Consider the following 19,335-nt stretch of genomic DNA (forward strand, 5'->3'; position numbering starts at 1 on the left):
CATTGGGGATAACAGTCTATTTCACTCTAAGTGAAATTAATGAGACATAAAGATCATGTATAGGCCCCCAAAAATAAACAGAGAAAGATGAAGCCACCTTCTCAATGAACCTGAACTTGGATTTTCTACAGGGCCAGTCCTCTGTCATTCTCAGAGTCCAAGGAGTGACTACGACACAACTTGGTGACCAAGTCAGAACTGCAGTTTCTTTTAGTCATTGTTAGGCATGCTCATCATAACCCCTCTCCCCTTCCTTTTAGGGGGGATTGTTGAATCACTTTACAATTGTACAAACAATGAATTAATGTTCTAATATTTTGCACATCCACTCCAACCTTTGATACTTTGCTCTTCTATCACTTTAGCCAATCTGGTAAGTATAAAACGATGTCTCAAGGTTTTTTAATCTGCATTTTTCTAATCAATAATGATTTAGAACTTTTTTATGTGACTATGAATTGTTTTTGATTTATTTATTTGAAAATTGTTTGCTCCTATCCTTTGCACTTTTATCATTTGGGAAATGACTCATATTTTTAGAGGCTAAACAAAGTTTTATTTCCCTCCATCATATTTTTACTTGTCATTTTCCCTTTCTATCTCTTTTTGCCCTAACCAACTTATCTTTTCTCTTACAGTCTTATTCCTTTATTTTATTCCCCTCCCCAGTAAAATTTCCCTAATCTTCTTCCCCATCCTCATAATCTTATTCCCTACACCCTTTAAAGTCCCTTCCCCGTCCTATTCCTCAGTCTTGTCACCCCTCTACAAATTCAGAAGACTTCTAAATGTCTTGAAATGTACAACCTGTTTCTTGTTCAATTTAGATGAGAGGAAGATTCCAATATTATCAACCTTCCCTACCCCACTCCCTGCCTTGTTTCTTCTGCATTAATTCATCCTTTCAAGTCTTGTTGTTATAATTTATTTATTTTTGCCTCTTTCTACCTAATTTTGTTTTTAGAATTAATCGTTCTTTTACAACCCAGTCATCACCTTTCTTTCAAACTACCTCAATGAATAAAACAAATTAAGAATATTGATAACATTTTCATATATTGTGTATAAAGTTTAACTTTTATTAATTTGTCTAATAATTTATTAATTTATGATTTTATGTTTAAATTCCCATTTTTTCTAGTCTTTATATTAAAAATTCCAAAAAGGACTTTTTCATCCTTCAGTTTATTGAAAGTTCTATATTTTCTGGATAAATTATACAACCTCAGCTACATTGCTTTTGAAAATATAACATTCTAGGGGTGGCTAGGTGGCACAGTGGATAAAGCACTGGCCCTGGAGTCAGGAGTACCTGGGTTCAAATCAGGTCTCAGATACTTACCTAGCTGTGTGGCCTTGGGCAACCCACTTAACCCCATTTGCCTTACAAAAACTAAAATATATATGTATATATATAACATTCTAAAACCTACAGTTTTTTGTTAGAAGCTGCAAGTTTTGTGAAATCCTGATTATTTTTTGAAGTATTTAAATTGCTTTTATTTCTGATTGCAATATTTACTAATTTTGAAACTTATCATTCCTTTAAGCTTTCTTAAAATACTTCTATCATGTGCTGATCAGTGGAGTCTTTCATTTTTCATTCTAGTCTCTTTTTCTAAATGTTCAGGCAATTTTCTATATCTATTTGTTGTAATATTGGATCTAGATTATTTTTAAAATCATAAGTTTCAGGTAGTCTGACATTTCTTCTATTACCTCTCTCTAATCTGTTCTCCAGATTAGTTGTTTTTCTAATAATAAGTTTCAGATCCTCTTCTATTTTTTCTCTTATTCTACTTGCCCAATTCCAATTTTCAAGGAGTTATTTTTTATTATAATTTTGCTAATTATGTGATTTTCTTGGATTTATTTTTTACTAATTTTTCCTTTCTCTCTTATTTGATTTTTTGAATTTTTTAAAAATTTTCTTCCACATGAATTTTATAGTTTTCCTTTTTTTTGTTTTTGTTTCCTATTATTCCCTTCTAATCTAATGAAATTGACCTTGCAGTTTTCTCCCCACTCACATTTTCTCATATGTATCAATATGTTCATTAGCTAGACTTTATGCCTAACAGGAAATTATTGTGCTTAGGTACTACTAACAATTTCCTTTTTTAATGTAGGTGAATGAACTATGTCCCACATGGAGACTATGAAGAATAGAACAGAGGTGAGTGAGTTCATTCTCACAGGAATAACAGATACTCCAGAGCTCCAAATCCCCCTCTTCATAACATTCATCATAATCTACCTCATCACTCTCATGGGGAACTTGGGGATAGTAGCCCTTGCTTTCTGGGACTTCGGCCTGCATACTCCAATGTACTTTTTTCTCAGTAACCTCTCTCTGGTAGATTTTGGTTATTCCTCAGCTGTCACACCTAAGGTCATAGCTGGTTTTCTCAGAGGAGGCAAGGTCATCTCCTACAATGGATGTGCTGCACAAATGTTCTTCTTTTCAATATTTGCCTCTAGTGAAATTTATCTCCTGACTGTTATGGCCTATGATCGACACACAGCGGTCTGTAGACCCCTACATTACACTACCACCATGACACCAAGTGTATGCACTTTTCTGACCATTATTGCATATGTGTGTGGACTTTTGAACTCTGCTATTGTCACTGGACAGACCTTTGGCCTGTCCTTCTGTAGTTCCAATGTGGTCCACCACTTCTTCTGTGACATTCCTGCTATTTTGGCTCTCTCCTGCTCTAACATATACATCAATGAAGTGATAATCTTTATCTTAGGAGGATTCACTATTTCTTTTGGACTCTTGTTTGTCTGCATCTCCTACCTGTTTATCTTTGCTGCCATCCTGAGGATTCAATCTACTGAGGGACGCCAAAAAGCCTTCTCTACCTGTGCCTCTCATCTCTCTGTGGTGTCCATATTCTATGGGACAATAATCTTTATGTACTTACAGCCCAGCTCTAGCCATTCTATGGACACAGACAAAGTGACTTCTATATTCTACACCATGGTCATTCCGATGTTGAATCCTCTAGTCTATACCCTAAGGAATAAAGAAGTCCATGTTGCTTTCAAGAAAGCTATTTGGGGGCAAAGACTTCATTAAGTTTGACATTTTTCTTAAAAATAAACAAAAACTGGACCTTCTTTTGCTAGACTCTAACCCCCATGTCATGTTCTTTTCTAGATTACTCTTAAACTTAGATCTCCTTTTCTATACACAGTGTAATATAATAGAAAATGAATTACATTTACATTTAGGAGAAAAATGCAAACAGAAAAACTTACTGGTCATGAGACCTTGGGAAAACCTTTATCATTTAATTGTAGGTTATTAGTGGTAAGAACATTGTATTGCAGAATATCAACTGATTACAAATTCTACTTCTGATGTCAGGCAGATCACCTTTATAGGTTTTGATTTCCTTATCTGCCATGTGAAAGGAATGAATCAGATGAATCTTTTAATCTTTTCTGGCTCAAAATTAGGAATTTTCTGATAATAGTGAAGTAGCTTACAGAATTACTAAATTATATTGTAGGAATACTCAATGTACCAACAAACATTTAGAGTCCACAATATACTAAGAAATGAACATATAATGATATAAATTAACAATTATTAATCACTGAATTAGAAAGCACCATATTGTTTCCCAGCACTTCACTAGTTGAGACAAAGAGGTTATATTCTCCTAATAGGTTCTACCCCTTCCCTTGCCAAATAAAAGCAAACTGACAACTACATCTTCCTTTATTCCCCTCTCTCTCTTTGTCCCCCTTTTTTCCCCTTCTTGCTTCTTCCATCCTCCCCCCTCATCTATTGTTAGTAACTTTGATGAGTACAGTTTTGATAGAATTATGTCAGAAGAAAGATTGGAAAAGAATGAAAGGAGCAAAAGGAGAAGGACCAATTATAGATGATATTTTTAAAAGAGTTAGCTATAAAGAGAAGTGAAATGAGATGATTGTTAATGGGGATGAAATGATAAAGTGAAGTTTGTTTCTTTTTAGTATTGGGGGATACAGACTTGTTTGCATATGGCAGGAATGATCCCATTAGACAGGAAGATTTTGAAAATAAGTGATAAAATGGGAATGAAAAAAAGAACAATCCTGTAATGTCCCACTTTGGGCAGCTGGGTCTCCTCCTGGGTTTCCAGAGGTCTTCGGAGTGCCCCAGATGTACCATCATGTTCAATAATGAAAGTCAGCCAGTGAGAGATAAGAAGGAGTTTATTGCAGACAGGTGCTACATCTCTAACTCCCATAGTTGAATAAGGGTATATATAAGCCTAGTCCCCCGTTATCAGCATTCCTCATCTCCAGGCACTGTGAAAAGTAACAGGCATGCCACAAAAGGTGTGTATCCTGGAATATGTCCAATCTTAAACAGGATGAGGATGAAAGGCAGAGAACAAACAGGGAGAAGGGCCAGAGCTCCTTCCTGAGTTCAGAGCACTCTGGTATGGACATTCCTGTTGTTCCCTGTCTCATGATGTTCAGGATGAATTCCTCATGGCCACGTAATCTGTCTATTAACCCCTCACACAATCCATTGAGGGAGATGGGGTGGCATGAGATCAGTTGAATAAGTAAAGAGGTTAGCCTTGAGAAAAAAGAATTTCCACTTCATCACGGGATGATAGCGAAAGTGAGATAGTTGTAGAAGACATCTCAATGATGGAAGATGAGCAGGAAATAAATGGCAGCTCCCAATGAACAGCCTCAATTTTTAGCTTTAAAATATAAAGCAACATTCTTAACTGAGAAATTTGATAGAAGAAAAGATTTTGAAGAGGCATTGTGAAGAAGAGGATAGTGGATTGATAAGGAAAGTACAATAATATTACCTGGCAATGGTGAGGGTCCAATGGAGAGTGTGCAACTTAAATTAATAGTATACTCAGATAAAATGCTTGTGGGGCAGCTAGGTAGCATAGTGGATAAAGCACCGGCCATGGAGTCAGGAGTACCTGGGTTCAAATCCGGTCTGAGAAACCTAATAATTACCTGTGTGGCCTTGGGCAAGCCATTTAACCCCATTTGCCTTGCAAAAACCTAAAAAAAACCCCAAAAACAAAAACAACCAACCAAAGATAAAATGCTTGTATGATTTTCTCCATTTTAATTCAGCAGCATGTGCAAAAAGGCTAAAGGATGGATTTGGGTGGGTGAAATCAGAAAAAAAATGAGGAAAAAAATGTTGAGTTGAACTGCCAACTAATGAGATATCAAGGAATTAATGTTTGTTCTTCATTCTCAACGAAGATCATGAGATCAGGGAGGAGATGCCAAGATAACTACATGGATTGGATTTGAATCAGGCAGGCTGTGCTTTATCACATCTTACTTTCTCTTTTAGGGCCATCTGAATCCAGTGGCCTGGTATGAATAAGATGACTGGAGATAACTCTAGATTCAAGGCAGAATTAAATGACTTTCCCAAGGTCATATAGCTAGTGTCAAATGTCTGAGGCCAGATTGGAACTCCAGTCCTCTTGACTCCAAGTCTAGTGCTCTATCTACTGTACTACATTGCTGTCCCCTAAGGGATTTCAGGTTATAATGCAGATGTAGTATCAAAATAAGAAATTACTAATGAGTAAGACATAATAATAAGTAACAAATAAGCTACATATGATATAAAGATATGTATGTATGGGTACATGTTTGTGTGAAATATCCAAATAATCCCTGCCTTTCTTTAGTCTTGATTTTCAGGATAGCCTAAGCATATAACCCTTCATGACTGAAGTTTTTAATTAAAATAAATTCAAGATAAAAAGGGAGTTTAGATTAAAAAGAAAAATATAAAAGAGTATATAGTAATGCCCCTTATTGGTTAGACATTGGGAAAGGGAATTTGTGAAAATATTATCTGTCTGTTAACTTCCATTAAGATGTAGAAGATGTGATGACAAGAGACAGGTTGAGTACATATCTTACTTCAAGTATCTGCCAGATAATCATAGGTAGTGTTCATTACTCCCTTTGGCAGATGAAGGCAAAGGATGGTAAAGGGATTTGCCAAGTATCACACAATAATTTTCTTAGGTGGGAATTTTCACTAAGGTCTTCCTGATTCCTGATTCAGAACTGTGTCTACTGGTCACCTTGCTACCCTTCCTTACAAAATCTCTCTTTCTGCTGCAGTTCTGTGTTCCTTTCTTTCTCTGATCTTTCATTGTCCCTCTGCCTCCCCTATCTCTCCAGGTCAGCTTTGAGGAAACCATCTTTGCAGTTCACAAATTCCCGGCATCTTCTGCATTTTTCCCTAGCTCACAGACAGTGTCCAATCTGTGTGATTATCACGGCATCTCCTCCCTGATCTCAGGGTCTTCTCTGAAAATGAAGAACAAACATCAATCCCTTGATATCTTGATATCTTCAGTTCTTGAAATCTAATTATCCATCAAAACTTTGTGTTGAGGCCAGAGTTTCTACACTATGGGCAGTTGTGGCTGGTTCTTTTGAGACTTCATTTCTGTTTTATGAAATCCTTCTGCTTAACTTAATGTTTAATTGTTTCTTTATAGTCATTTGTGTTTGGGAATCCATTTGGGTTTTTCTTGGCAACGATACAAGAATGGCTTTCTATTTCCTTCTCCAGTTATATTAACCAGACACAAATTGTAGTCATCAGCTAAGTAAGCTCAGACCAGAGGAATGGCGATCAGACTTCATCTTACATATGATCACATTAAGCACCCTGAAAAGTATATAGGACTCTGACTGAAGTTCATTGGAGATCTTTGAAGAATGAAGAATTAAATATCTTGAAAAACAACAAAGATTTAAGTATTATCCCTTTGTCCCTGGTATATTATTTTTTGAAACTTGCTTTTCTGACAACAACTTAAGAACATCAAAATACCCATGAGAAAATCATCTCCCTGGATTATTAAGGCATGTCCTCCAAGATCAGAGAAGAATTTAATGAGTTGGGTTTTTACTTTGGGTTTTTTCCACCCACAAACTGGTGGTAGAGTTACCAAGTGTCTCTAAGGGCATACCATCTCCTAAGGAGTTCTCAAATCTGCATAAAGTCATTCGTGAACCTTCACTTCATGTATTAGCATTGATATACTTCATTATTAAGGTAATTTGCTCTACCTCCTAGTGTATCAGATTCATCTGAGTCACTAAATCTTTCATTTAATTTCTATTATTCATCAAGAGACGGAGTTGAAAGGAAAATACACTTCTACTAGTGTCCGTGTAGACCAGGGGTGGCCCCTTTAGATCTTTCAGATCAAATATCCTTCAGACATTTGAACAAAAAGTCAAGGACTAAGGAAACACTTTTTCCAATAGCTTTGCCTGCTTCCTGGGTTGGTACTAATAATCCAAGACTCACATGTGAAATTTTTTGGTCATCCCCTTTCCAGAGTGAATGAACTCCACCTTTCTTTGTATGCCGGGTAAGTTCTAGGACACTCCATTGAAGACATCATAGCTCATTTGGAAGGAAACTTGGAATAGAGAATAGTATCCTGAAACTAAAGTCATGATGAACTTGGTTCAAATTTGGTCTTTGTTAATTATTCTCTTTATAATCAATTCAAGACTCTTAATCTCTGAGTATCATTTTTTGCTGACTCTCTAAATTGGTATTACGATATCCATGGTATCAATTTCAGAGGGTTTCTGTGAATGCTACTATATGGAACAATTGCTTTGCAAACCTTATAGTGCTCAATATACATAAATAGATATTCTATAAATAAATATAAAATTAATATTCTGTGCTTTCAGCTTTTCCGATTGATTTTCTTCAAATAATTAAAAGGATGAAGTCTTGAGTAAGCATTTTGAAATTGATTAATGGAGAACTCCAATGCCAATAAAATGTTAATAAATCTGCAAACATTAATGGTATAAAATTCTTGGGAAAATGCAAGGATTAAAAAGATATGTTTCTAGAAATAGCCCATATTTATAAGCACTTTTTAATTTACAAAATATTGTACATTCAGTCTAAAGATAATCACAGGAAAGAAAGTTCTATGGGCATTTTATTAATCCAATTTAACAGACAAGAAAACCAAGGCTCAGAGGCAGGGGATTAGAGTTGCCCAGGAAGTGGTAGTAGCAGAATTCAAGCCTAAGTCTTTCTGCTTCTAATTTCATTGTCCTATGAACTATAAAAAGAAGCTTTCTGCTTCTATTTCATTTCTTCTAGATTATTTCTATTCTACCCAGAGCACATTTTCTTCTACTATCATAAATGACAGTTAACTAAGTGGCAGAATGACAAAGCAAAGACCCTGGATTCAGGTAAATCTGCATTCCTATCCTGCCTTAGGACCTTATTGAGTGTGTGACTCTGGACAAGTCAATTAACCTTTTTCAAGTTCAATATCTTCATCAGCAAGAAGGGAATTATAATAGGAGTTAGGTCCTAGCATTGTTTTATTAATAGTTAGTTGATAAGCAATTCATTAAACTCTTATCATGTGTCAGGGACTTTGCTAAGCACTGAGGATACAAAAAAAAGCAAAAGACAGTGCCTGCCCTCAAGGACCTTATCATGTAACAGGTAAGACAAGAAGCAAGCAAATAAATGCAAATAAGCTATATAGAAAAAAATGACAACGATCCTGAGATATAGTTGTAAAGGACCTTAGAAATTTGAAAGTGCTAATAAATATTGACTTTTGTTCAGTTGTATTTGACTCTTTGTGACCCCATTTGGGATTTTCTTGGCAAAGATATTGGAGGGATTTGCCATTTCTATCTCCACGTCATCTTAGAAATTAAGAAACTGAGACAAACAGGACTAAATGATGATCCAGTGTTATTAAGTGTCTGAAGTAAGATTTGGACCCAGGAAATTGAGTCCTCCTGACTCCAGTCCCAGAAATCTATCTACTGAATCAGTTATTTGTGCATAAATGTTAACTCTCCTTTTGGCTACTGACATAAATCCTAAAATCTGTATAAGTAATAAATAAAAATAAAAATAAAATAAATAAATAAAATGAATAAAAAATAAATATAAATAAAAATAAATGAAAAATTCTCATTTTCAGTGTAATACTAACAGTAATGCTACAGTAATAAAGTTATGCATTCCTAGGCACTTTAGAACTACCCACTTGATACAGACCAGATGAGCCAACTTCCAGTCTCTTCCCTAGTTTAGCATGTTGTCAGTGGCAAAAACATTGGGATATAGAGAGGCTTTGGGTCAACTGGACAGCCTTTGCGTGGACAGTCTTTAAGTTAGGCTTAGCAGGAATAAATATCTTTGTTTGAATTTATTTGATGAAATAAGTATTTAGCAACAATCATTTTCAGGAAATTAGTAATTGTATCACTGTCTCTTTTATCAATGTTTCTATTAATTATTTAGTGATTAAAATAATTTGTAATATAATAGTGCTTGATGAATGTAAACCACTGGAATCTGTGAATACTATGAAACCAAACATGATACAAAGAATCTACATCAATTTTGGAAGATTCCAGAAATGTGAAGGCATCTTTCTTAGCCTGATCTTTACAAATTAGCACGCCCAAAGGTGCTCAGATTTCCTTTATTAGAGAATTCTTTGATATCTCTCCATCATGACTCATTCTGATCTAAGCCTAACCCTCTCTCTAGCTCCCCCCACTACATGCTCTCCATTATAGTTAAAAGCTTCCAATAATTCCCTTCTTTCTAAAGCATTTTAAGTTAAACAGGTATTCCTTGTAAAAACAATTGTTTTAATCCCCATGTTTTTTCAGGTAAATTCAGAGAAGGGGATATAATAACATTGTTCAAAGCACAATCAAAATGACAGTGAAAAAAGTTTAGATTAGAATCCTCCAGGTTTTATTTCTTGAGCAGTGATTTTTAAATCTTGCCATTTGGTAGGATTTTGAATAGAGAAAAATAATCTTTTTGCTTTTTCTCTATTCCAAGAAGGGACTGAGATATTGGGACTTAAGACTATTTGATTATAAAAATGTAGCCAATTGACATAATTGTTAAAAAATAGGACTGATGAAACTATTTCCACAAGGCTTGTCACACAGTTAGCTATAATCTATTTTTTTTAGAATTTTTAGTGATTGCTGTGACTGTGGAGAGAAAATCCTGAATAAATATTTATTCTTAATTCCCCTTTAGTAGGATCTGAAATTTCAAGATGTACTTTGTCTTAATAATACAATATTATCATATTATTTGTAAGTTATTAATTTTTATAGTGCTAATTAGTATTTATTCATTAAAATAGGATCAAAACATCATATATTAAGAGATAGAAGAAACATTAGACATAACTTTCCAGAGTTCTTAATTTTTTGTGTTACTGAACCTGGTGGCCAGTGACTTGAAGCATATGGACCACTTTTCAGAATAATGTTTTTAAATGCACAAAAATACATAGGATTTACATAGGTAAATAATTATATTAAAACACAGACATCAAAATATTCAATCTTTAAAGTTCACAAATTCAGATTAAGAATATCTGATCTAGCTACATACTTTTATTTTCACTAAAAGAAATTCAGGACCAGAAATGCTAAGTGACTTGCTAAGATGATTTTGGAAGTAATCCTAGTGATAATAAATTAATAACAATCACAGATGTTTCTATAGCCCTTATGCTTTATAGTACTCCTAAATGCAGAATACAGGAAAACTTTTTTTAAACTTTTATTTATTTAAGGCAATGGGGTAAAGTGACTTGCCCAAGGTCACATAGCTAGGCAATACTTAAGTATCTGAGGCTGGATTTGAACTCGGGTCCTCCTGACTCTATTGCCTGTCCTCTATCCACTGTGCCTCTGGAAAACTTCTTGCTTCATTAAAGCCCTCAAAACAGAGACTAAAGTCACATTAGTATGTTTGAGTACTGTAGCATATTCCTTCTTCATATTGATCTCATAGTACACGCAACAACCCCAAATCTTTTTCAAGCTACTGTGTAATTTTTTTTCTCAAACTTGTTCTCATAAACTGAGTTTTTGAATTCAAGTTTATCACTTTTGATTTTCATTTTCCTTTTGTTTCAATCGTGTTCTTGTTTACTCGTGTTTTACGATTCCTGACATCCTTTGAGATCTTGGCAAAGATAAAGGAATAGTTTTCCATTTCCTTCTCCAACTCATTTTGCTGATGAGAAAACTAAAGCAAATTGAGTAAATTGATTTGCTCTGGCTCACATAGCTAGTTAAGTAGTAGTCATCTCAGTAGTAAGATTTGAATTCAAGACGAGTCTTCCTGGTTCCAACACCATGCACTCTACCTAATGTGCCACCTAGCTGCCCGGAACAAAACTTCATTTGATCTGGAAAAAGCAACTCAAATTCAAAGTTGTCAAACTCCAAGTCTGATAATGTCCTGTAAAGATCCAATTTCCAAATGTTGTCTTTTCTCATATCCCTTGACTTTTCTGTAAGCATTTGAAACTATTAGCCTCTCTCTCTGCTCATGTATTTTCTTCCCACTGGGTTTTGTGACTGTATTCTCTCCAGGTTCTGATGACTCTTTTTCAGGCTCCATATGAAAGATTAGAATCTGTCCAGTAGGTGTGCTTATCTCCCCAAACTGTCCTGGAACCTCTTCATTTCTCCCTCTACACCCTCCAATCTCATTAGCTCTTACAAAACTCATTATCTTCTCTATTCAGGTGATTCCCAGATCTCTAATCTCACCCCAGGGGTTTAGCTCACTTAGCTCCATGTCAGAATGATTATTGTTATTCTGTTGTTCAGTCAAGTTTGGCCCTTTGTGACCTCATTTGGAAATTTCTTGACAAAGTTACTGGAATGGTTTGCCATTTTCTTCTCTAGCTGATTTCAGAGATGCAGGAACTGAGACAAACAGGGTTCAGTGACATAGTAAATGTCTGAAGCTGGATTTGAATTCAGAAAGAGGAGTCTTCTGACTCCAGTACAAGCATGCTGTAGAGCCTCTAAATATTTTACAACATGGCTTTATCTCTATCTCCCCCAATTATTTCACCTGCAAATTTGATAGTCCTGTTTTGGTAAAGTCATTGATTAAACAAAAAAAAACTGGCACTAGATAAATATAAATAGTTGAGTATATCAGTGGAGGATTTTAAGATGAGTTGAATCAGGGATATAGATTTAGACTTGGAATGATGTGGATCTGAGTTTGTTTCCAGCCCCAAATACTTGTTAGGAAAATCACTTAACCTCTCTCAATTTCAATTTTTCCATCTGCCAAATATGGGGTAACAATAGAATATCACAGGGTCATTGCAAGTATCAAATGAAATAACAAGTAAAATATTTCACAAACGTTAACATGTTAAAGTAATGATAGCCTTTATTAAAATTATCTGAACATAATTCATTGGAGAATATCTTGCAAGTTAATATTTAACTATTAAATTTGGAACTTGGCATCCTGCAATTCCCTTACTGAAGAATCTTCCTAATTGTACTATCATCTAAACTCTATAAGTTTCTCAAAAAGAAACCCATGAGAGACTTATTTAATTAACTAATAAATTTCAGATAGATTTTAATCAGCAACATTCACTTGATTGACCATTTGACTAATCCCTCCAATAAATGAAAATTAGGATTCTTTGCAGTTACCTCTGAAATTCTAAGGTGAATTTATCACTAACAATGGAAGTTCCTATTATTTATTTTAGAAACCAGTTCCTCCAGGTTCACAAACAGATACACAGCAAAATATCTCCCTGTTGGTTTCTTTGAAAAATGAAATTATCCTTAAGACTAGATAGGAAGTCATGGAAGAGAGACAGAGACAGAGATCCAATAGATTACCCCAAAATTGATGTTATTGCTTCACAAACCTTACATATTTACTAGATACTATATCATGACTACAGAGTGAATTTGTGATTTTTTTTCCCAAATGTCTCATATAGTTCTTCTTCTGTCTCAAGTATTTAAGAATCTATCCTCGTGTCAATATTCCTTGCATTTCTGCCATCAAATCTATCTTCATTCAAATGATTTCTACCATGTTTACCTTTTAGAATACTGGTTAGAATACATAAGCATTTCTTCTTAATATGCAATACTGGTGATTTTTTTTTTGTTTTATTAACACACAATTTCTCTCCCTCCTATTTTCCTTTCTCTATCTCTATTGAAAAAGAATGAAAAAATATGTGTGGTAAACCAAAATAAATTTGCAGATTGGCCACATACAAAAATGGATGTCTCCTTCTGCAGTTGAATCTGTGACCTCTCTGTAGGCAGACAACTATTCAGCAACATTATCTGCAAGCTTGATTTGTCACTAAATTGGTGAGAGATCTGAAGTCATAAAAAATCTCCCTTTTTTAAAGGTTATTATTGTGCAATTAACCGAGGAATCTAGGGCAGCTAGGTGGTTCATGTATAGATTGCCAGATCTGGAATCAGGAAGACTCATCTTCATGAGTTAAAAATTGAACTTAAATAGTTAATTGCTATGTGATCCAGGGCAAGTCATTTAGGACTGTTTGCCTCAGTTTCTCATCTGTAAATCTAGTTGGAAATAGAATTGGAAAAACATTCTGGTATTTTTGCCAAGAAAATACTAAATGAAGTCTGGAAGAATCAGAAATGACTGAAACAACTGAACAACAAGAAATCTCCTGTTTCCATTCTTTTGACTATCTATTCATAAATGACTTCCTAGGTTTCTCTGAAATCATTTCTTTAAGCATTTCGTATAACATAGCAGTTTCTGACTACATTCTTATATCATAATTTGTTAAACTAAACACCAATAGATGACGATCTCCTCAGCTTCTAATTTGCCATCACAAAAAGTGTTGATATCATTTTTTGCGTATGTATTTAAAGCCCTTTTCCTCTTTCTTTGTGCTCATCACTATATAGCCTAAGTATAGATATCATTCACTCATATTTGCCATAATGGCAGTACCAACTTATTGTTCCATCAAAAGAAATTTTATGTGCCTGTTCTCCCGTAACTCTTTCAACATATATCATTTAAATTTTTTGTTAATTTTGTCCATCTGATGGATATGCTTTTACCTGTTCTATTTCATTTATTGTACACCCCACCTTAAGCATATCCCAGGTACTTCTCATCCCTCCCAGTCCCAGTAACAAATATAAAGTCTCACTTTATCTCCTCATATCATCACTGATTGACTCCACTTTTAATTCCATTTATAAGGTGCCTTTGTTGATGGTGTTTTAAATTGAAGTGCTTCTTTTTTCACTTATGAAATTTATGAGGTAGAGATCTGAGGTTCCCATCTGCTATGATATCATTTGATTCTATCTTTATTAATGTCAGGCTCCTGGTGCTAATTTACAGGAATTTCATGTGTCTACAATTGTGTTCCACTCATGCCTTCCTCTATTGTCTCATTTTAGTAGAAAAGATCCTGAGTACTCTAGGGTGATGTTAAGAAAGCAAAATTTGTCAAATATTTTCAAAAAGTGAAGACTGATAGTGTAGGCTATGATAGACTACAAGTCTAATTCTTAAAGACTATCCTGACTTAGTGGAAAAAGACTCACCTCCAGAAGCTTGTACTCTAAGGGATATCCATATCTGAATCTGTATCAATATTTGTTCTTTTATCTAGCATATCTATATTATCTAAATCTCTCTTTCTATACACACAAATAAAAATCTACATATATACATATATATACATATACATATATACATACATACATATATATATATATATATATATGGATAATTGCCGTACTGGTATTCTTTAAAATAAATAAAAGAACAAAATGATCATCAATCCTGTATAAGGATTCCTGATTCCATGGTTTTGATGATGTACTAAAAATATATGTGATATAATATAAAGTAAATTCAACTTAGAAACAATGAATTTATTTTCAAATAATTCTGTAAACATTTTGATTTACTTCATTTTCTTAATTATGCAATGGTACTTTGTTTTTCCTACTCAGTAGCTGATGACTTCATTCCCTTGCATTGACCCCATTTGTTCTTGTAGAACTCACATGCATTTATCTTTGGATTTGTCAAAGTCCCACTGGCATTTGTCTCCTTGATAATCTCTTGCCTTTTGTTTTCTCATATATTATTTTCTTTTCCCTCTCCTACTTTTTCTCCTTTATTCTACATTTTTCTCTTGTTTGCCTGACCAAAGCATATTCCTTAAGGAGAGCCTAGCTGGTCGATTGTGCAGCAGCACACCCCTCTTTAACTCATCAGAAGAATACAAGGACTTGCCTCTCCCCGAATCAAAGAGATGTAAAAGGATTCCATCTCAGAGACTGAAAAGAAAATCTGAAGACTTAAGGGTCTCGCTCTCCTAAGAAGAATGAGATAAATGAAACAATAAGTCCTGGATCAGTTCCATATAATCTGTGATCATTTTTTATGATTTAGTTATTGATAAGTCTGAGTTCATTCTAATGATACTTTCTTGTTACAGGTAAATGACATAACTAGCCAATAGTATCTATGGAGAATGACTCAGAGGTTAATGAATTCATTTTTCTGGGATTAACAGATGTTCCAGAGCTTCAGTTCCCTCTCTTTATAGTATTTACCCTCATCTACATGATCACACTTGTGGGGAATCTTGGGATGGTAGCCTTGATCTTATGGGATTCCCATCTACATACTCCCATGTACTTTTTCCTCAGTAACCTCTCTTTGGTGGATTTTGGCTATTCCTCAGCTGTTACTCCCAAGGTGATGGTGGGGCTTCTCACAGGGGACAAGGTCATCTCCTACAATGGATGTGCTACACAATTATTCTTCTTTGTTACATTTACTGCTGTTGAAAATTTCTTATTGGCTTCCATGGCCTATGATCGTCATGTGGCTGTGTGCAAGCCTCTGTATTACACCATGACCATGACATCAGGTGTGTGTACACGTCTAGCTGTTGAGTGCTACATCTGTGGCTTTCTGACCTCCTCTGTGAGTGTAGGAGATATCTTTAGCCTCTCATTCTGTAGTTCCAATATTGTTCATCACTTTTTTTTTTGTGATATTCCTCCTCTCCTAGCCCTTTCCTACTCTAATATTCAAACAAATGAGTGGGTGCTCTTTATATGGGGAGGATTCAATATCTCTTTTGCCCTCATCACCATCTTCACCTCTTATCTGTTTGTCCTCATTGCCATTTTGAAAATCCATTCTGCTGAGGGTTGGAAGAAAGCCTTCTCCACTTGTGCTTCCCACCTCATAGCTGTGTCCATATTCTATGGGACAATCATTTTCATGTATCTACAACCCAGCTCTAGTCACCCCATGGACATAGATAAAATGGCATCTGTGTTCTACTCCATGATTATTCCGATGCTGAACCCCTTGGTTTGAGGAACAAAGAAGTCAAGAACACTTTCAGGAAAAGCATCAGCTCCTCCTTTCTGGGTATCACATCTCTATTTCTCCCTGATGGACAACATATATCTCACTCCAATTGATCTTAACTTATCCAGTTATCATCAGAATCACCTAATAAATAAGACAATATTAAGTAAGAGTACTGCATAGTTGGTAAATCTCATCCCTGCCTTTGAGAATTATAATAGTTTTTAAGACTTTAAATGTACTTTATTTTAGCAGAAGTTCTATTCTCAAGGTTATAAATTATTCTATCTATTCGCTATGATTGCTAAGGGTAATAAAACTTTCTGCAGCACTTCAACAAAATGAGTAGCAGCCTTGTCATTTCTTGCTTTGTCACAAAATATAGCAAATTGTCTTTGCAAGGTCATCTCCTCTTTGAAATTTACTCTACTTACTCCTGTGTGTTCCTCAGTTCAACTCTCATATGCCTTATGACTAGGAACCCATTCTAAAATTTGAATAATCCCCAATGATTTATAAACAAATCCCTGTGTCTCTACTTCCTCAAATGGAAGAAGAAATGAGGAAATTTGTGTTTGGATAATTGTTATTTATTTCCATATCATGTCCCCCATTTGAATGTCATGCATGAGGGCTAGGTTGGTTGCAGGACATTAGAAAGGTTAATGACTTTTGTCTTGCATCTTTCAAACTAGTCTATCTTTGAGCTTTCTACATAATTGCATTTATTTTTGAAATAACCCTAGTTTAGAATGTTTGAGACAAAATGGTCTAATAGTATTCCTTGTACCATCCTACACTAATTCTGAGTCTTTATCCGGATTATTCTTCATCCCTCAAATATACTTCATGCTCCTTACCTGAAGTCTTCCCTTTCTTCAGGACCCACACTCCACTGTATACTTTTCACAGAGTCTCATACTTGATTCCCTCAGTTGAACTCCCTCATCACATTTCCTTGGAATTACTTTCATGGATCTCCTTCTTCTTTTTGTCACACTGAATTTTATATCATGCTTATCTGTGTGAATTTTTTCTTATTGTCCCAGGAAATTGTAATATTTGGTGGAAGTCTCTTCCATTTTTATTGTTTGCATTTATAGAGGTCATTACATTAACTGATACATTTAATAAAGGCAGAATTGGACTTGGTTGAGTAATGAAAATGAGTAAATTGAAATTTAGACAAATTAAACCCATAATTATTAGAGTTTAGAGTTTGTTTGAGTACAGATCTCAGTATTCAAGTCCATATTTCTTTTTATTTGTACCTCGAGAATGAGCAATACTTCAATTCTTCCATAACAAAAAGGTTTTGTTTTCCTGTGTTGTCCTTTTTTTGTATGCAGAGTAAATGATTTGTACAGTAATTGATTAAAAAGAAAAATAAATAAAAGCAAATAAACCTTTTCTCGCACTCAGTGGAGAGGAATAGAACTTTCCAGACATTAGCAGTGAGCTGGTGATATTTCTGGGTTTTTCTTATTGTTCTTAAAATTTATTGAATAATAAACTGGCAGGAGATCAGACTGAGTCATGGTTTCTGTGAAAATATTGTTTGAACAGATTGAATAAAATTTTAATAGATTGGAAACCTAATTTGAATAAATAATGTGTCATGATATCCCACACCTTACAATTATCCTAGCCTCTAGTAAGAAAGATACAGTATGCAGTATGATGGTGGCAGTGATTCTACTCTGGCTCAGACCAGATTTGGCGTATTGCCTTGGAATTCTGATCCCAACAGAAACTCTGATCATGCCCAAAGAAGTGAAGCCAGGAAATGTTCTTATCAACTGAAGAAACTGGTTCCAAAATCATGAAATATGATGCCTCTCCTAGATATAGCTCACACTACTGTCATTTTGGTCTTCTTTGATAACAAAGGACATGAACCATGTTGCTAATTAAAGACTTGACTGAACTGCTTCATTCTCTTTGTCCCTTAGAATAAAAGGATGAGAGCAGATAGAGTTCTCCACTTCCTCCTATGCCTTCTATTGCATAGTATAAAACTTGGACTTTTTGCTCATTCCATTCTGAATTTGCTGCCTGGTTGGTCTTCCTGGTCTCCCTAAACCTTGCTTTTCTACTTTCTTTAATAAATTTAAATTCAATTTAATTTGTTTTTAAATTTATCTGAATTACAGTAACAAAATAAATATTTCCATATCAAATTAGAATAAAAAAAAGATGATTGCACATGGGACTGCAAATGTACTAGATACAACTTGCTATTCCTTTTAAATATATAATTAAGTTACCATGAAACATTTTGGGGACTATGCCCAATTGCTGTCAGATTGTTTTCAAGCTTTCCAAACAATAATTTTTTTTATTAATTAATGAATTCTTGTCCCCCAAATTTGTCTTGACACTTGCCAAATTTTAAGTTACTATTGTCATTTGGTGCTATGAATTACATGTCTACTCAGTTTCTTTGATATACATTGTTATTTGATCTTCAGATGGTGTGGTCAGCAGCCCCTTCACTATCTCTACTATTCCTCTCTTGAAATGCTTCATCTTGGGTTTCCTTTCTGAAATGTGATATCATAAATCAAACACCACACTATAATATAGTATTGAGGAGAACAGAGAACAATTTGACTTTCATCTTCATCCAAGGCATTATGACTCTTCATTTAAATATTATCTCTTGTCTATCTGATGAAATAAGGCACATGATGAGATGATACTTAGTGTTGCTTGGCTTTTTCTTCGGTCATTCTAACATTTTGTGGTTTTCATTTGTGTTTTCTTGGCAAAATTACTGGACTATTTTGTCATTTTCTTCTCCAATTCTTTGTACAGATGATGAACTGAGAGAAACAGAGTGAAATAACTTGGCCACAAGCTAGTAAGTGTCCACTATTGGATTTCAACTCATGAAGATGAGTTTTCCTTTATATTTTTATCCTTCTAATAAATATTTATTTATATTTCAACTATATATGGTAGGTTTTACAATCATTTTTTTTGCAAGGCTTTGAGTTTTATTATTTTTCTTCATCCCTCCTTTTGGCCCCACCACCAATAGGAAGCAATCTTTTATAAGCTTTACATTT

At 34.6% G+C, this 19,335-nt stretch overlaps 2 protein-coding genes across 2 annotated transcripts; both read left to right on the top strand.

Moving 5' to 3' along the window:
* The first annotated feature begins 2,149 nt into the window (after positions 1-2,149).
* On the top strand, positions 2,150-3,088 carry LOC141516708 (olfactory receptor 5B2-like). The gene has a single exon (XM_074227702.1). It carries the CDS (start codon positions 2,150-2,152, stop codon positions 3,086-3,088), a length of 939 nt encoding a protein of 312 aa, XP_074083803.1.
* A 12,315-nt stretch (positions 3,089-15,403) lies between these two features.
* LOC141516709 (olfactory receptor 5B2-like) lies at positions 15,404-16,270 on the top strand. The gene has a single exon (XM_074227703.1). The coding sequence runs from the start codon at positions 15,404-15,406 to the stop codon at positions 16,268-16,270; it is 867 nt and encodes a 288-aa protein (XP_074083804.1).
* Positions 16,271-19,335: the final 3,065 nt, after the last annotated feature.

The sequence above is a fragment of the Macrotis lagotis genome, chromosome 3 (genome assembly GCF_037893015.1).
Source record: "Macrotis lagotis isolate mMagLag1 chromosome 3, bilby.v1.9.chrom.fasta, whole genome shotgun sequence".
NCBI classification, from domain to species: Eukaryota; Metazoa; Chordata; class Mammalia; order Peramelemorphia; family Peramelidae; genus Macrotis; species Macrotis lagotis.

Excerpts from the sequence above, each read along its gene's own strand:
- LOC141516708 (XM_074227702.1), top strand. The coding sequence starts at position 2,150 with ATGGAGACTATGAAGAATAGAACAGAGGTGAGTGAGTTCATTCTCACA.
- LOC141516709 (XM_074227703.1), top strand. The coding sequence starts at position 15,404 with ATGGAGAATGACTCAGAGGTTAATGAATTCATTTTTCTGGGATTAACA.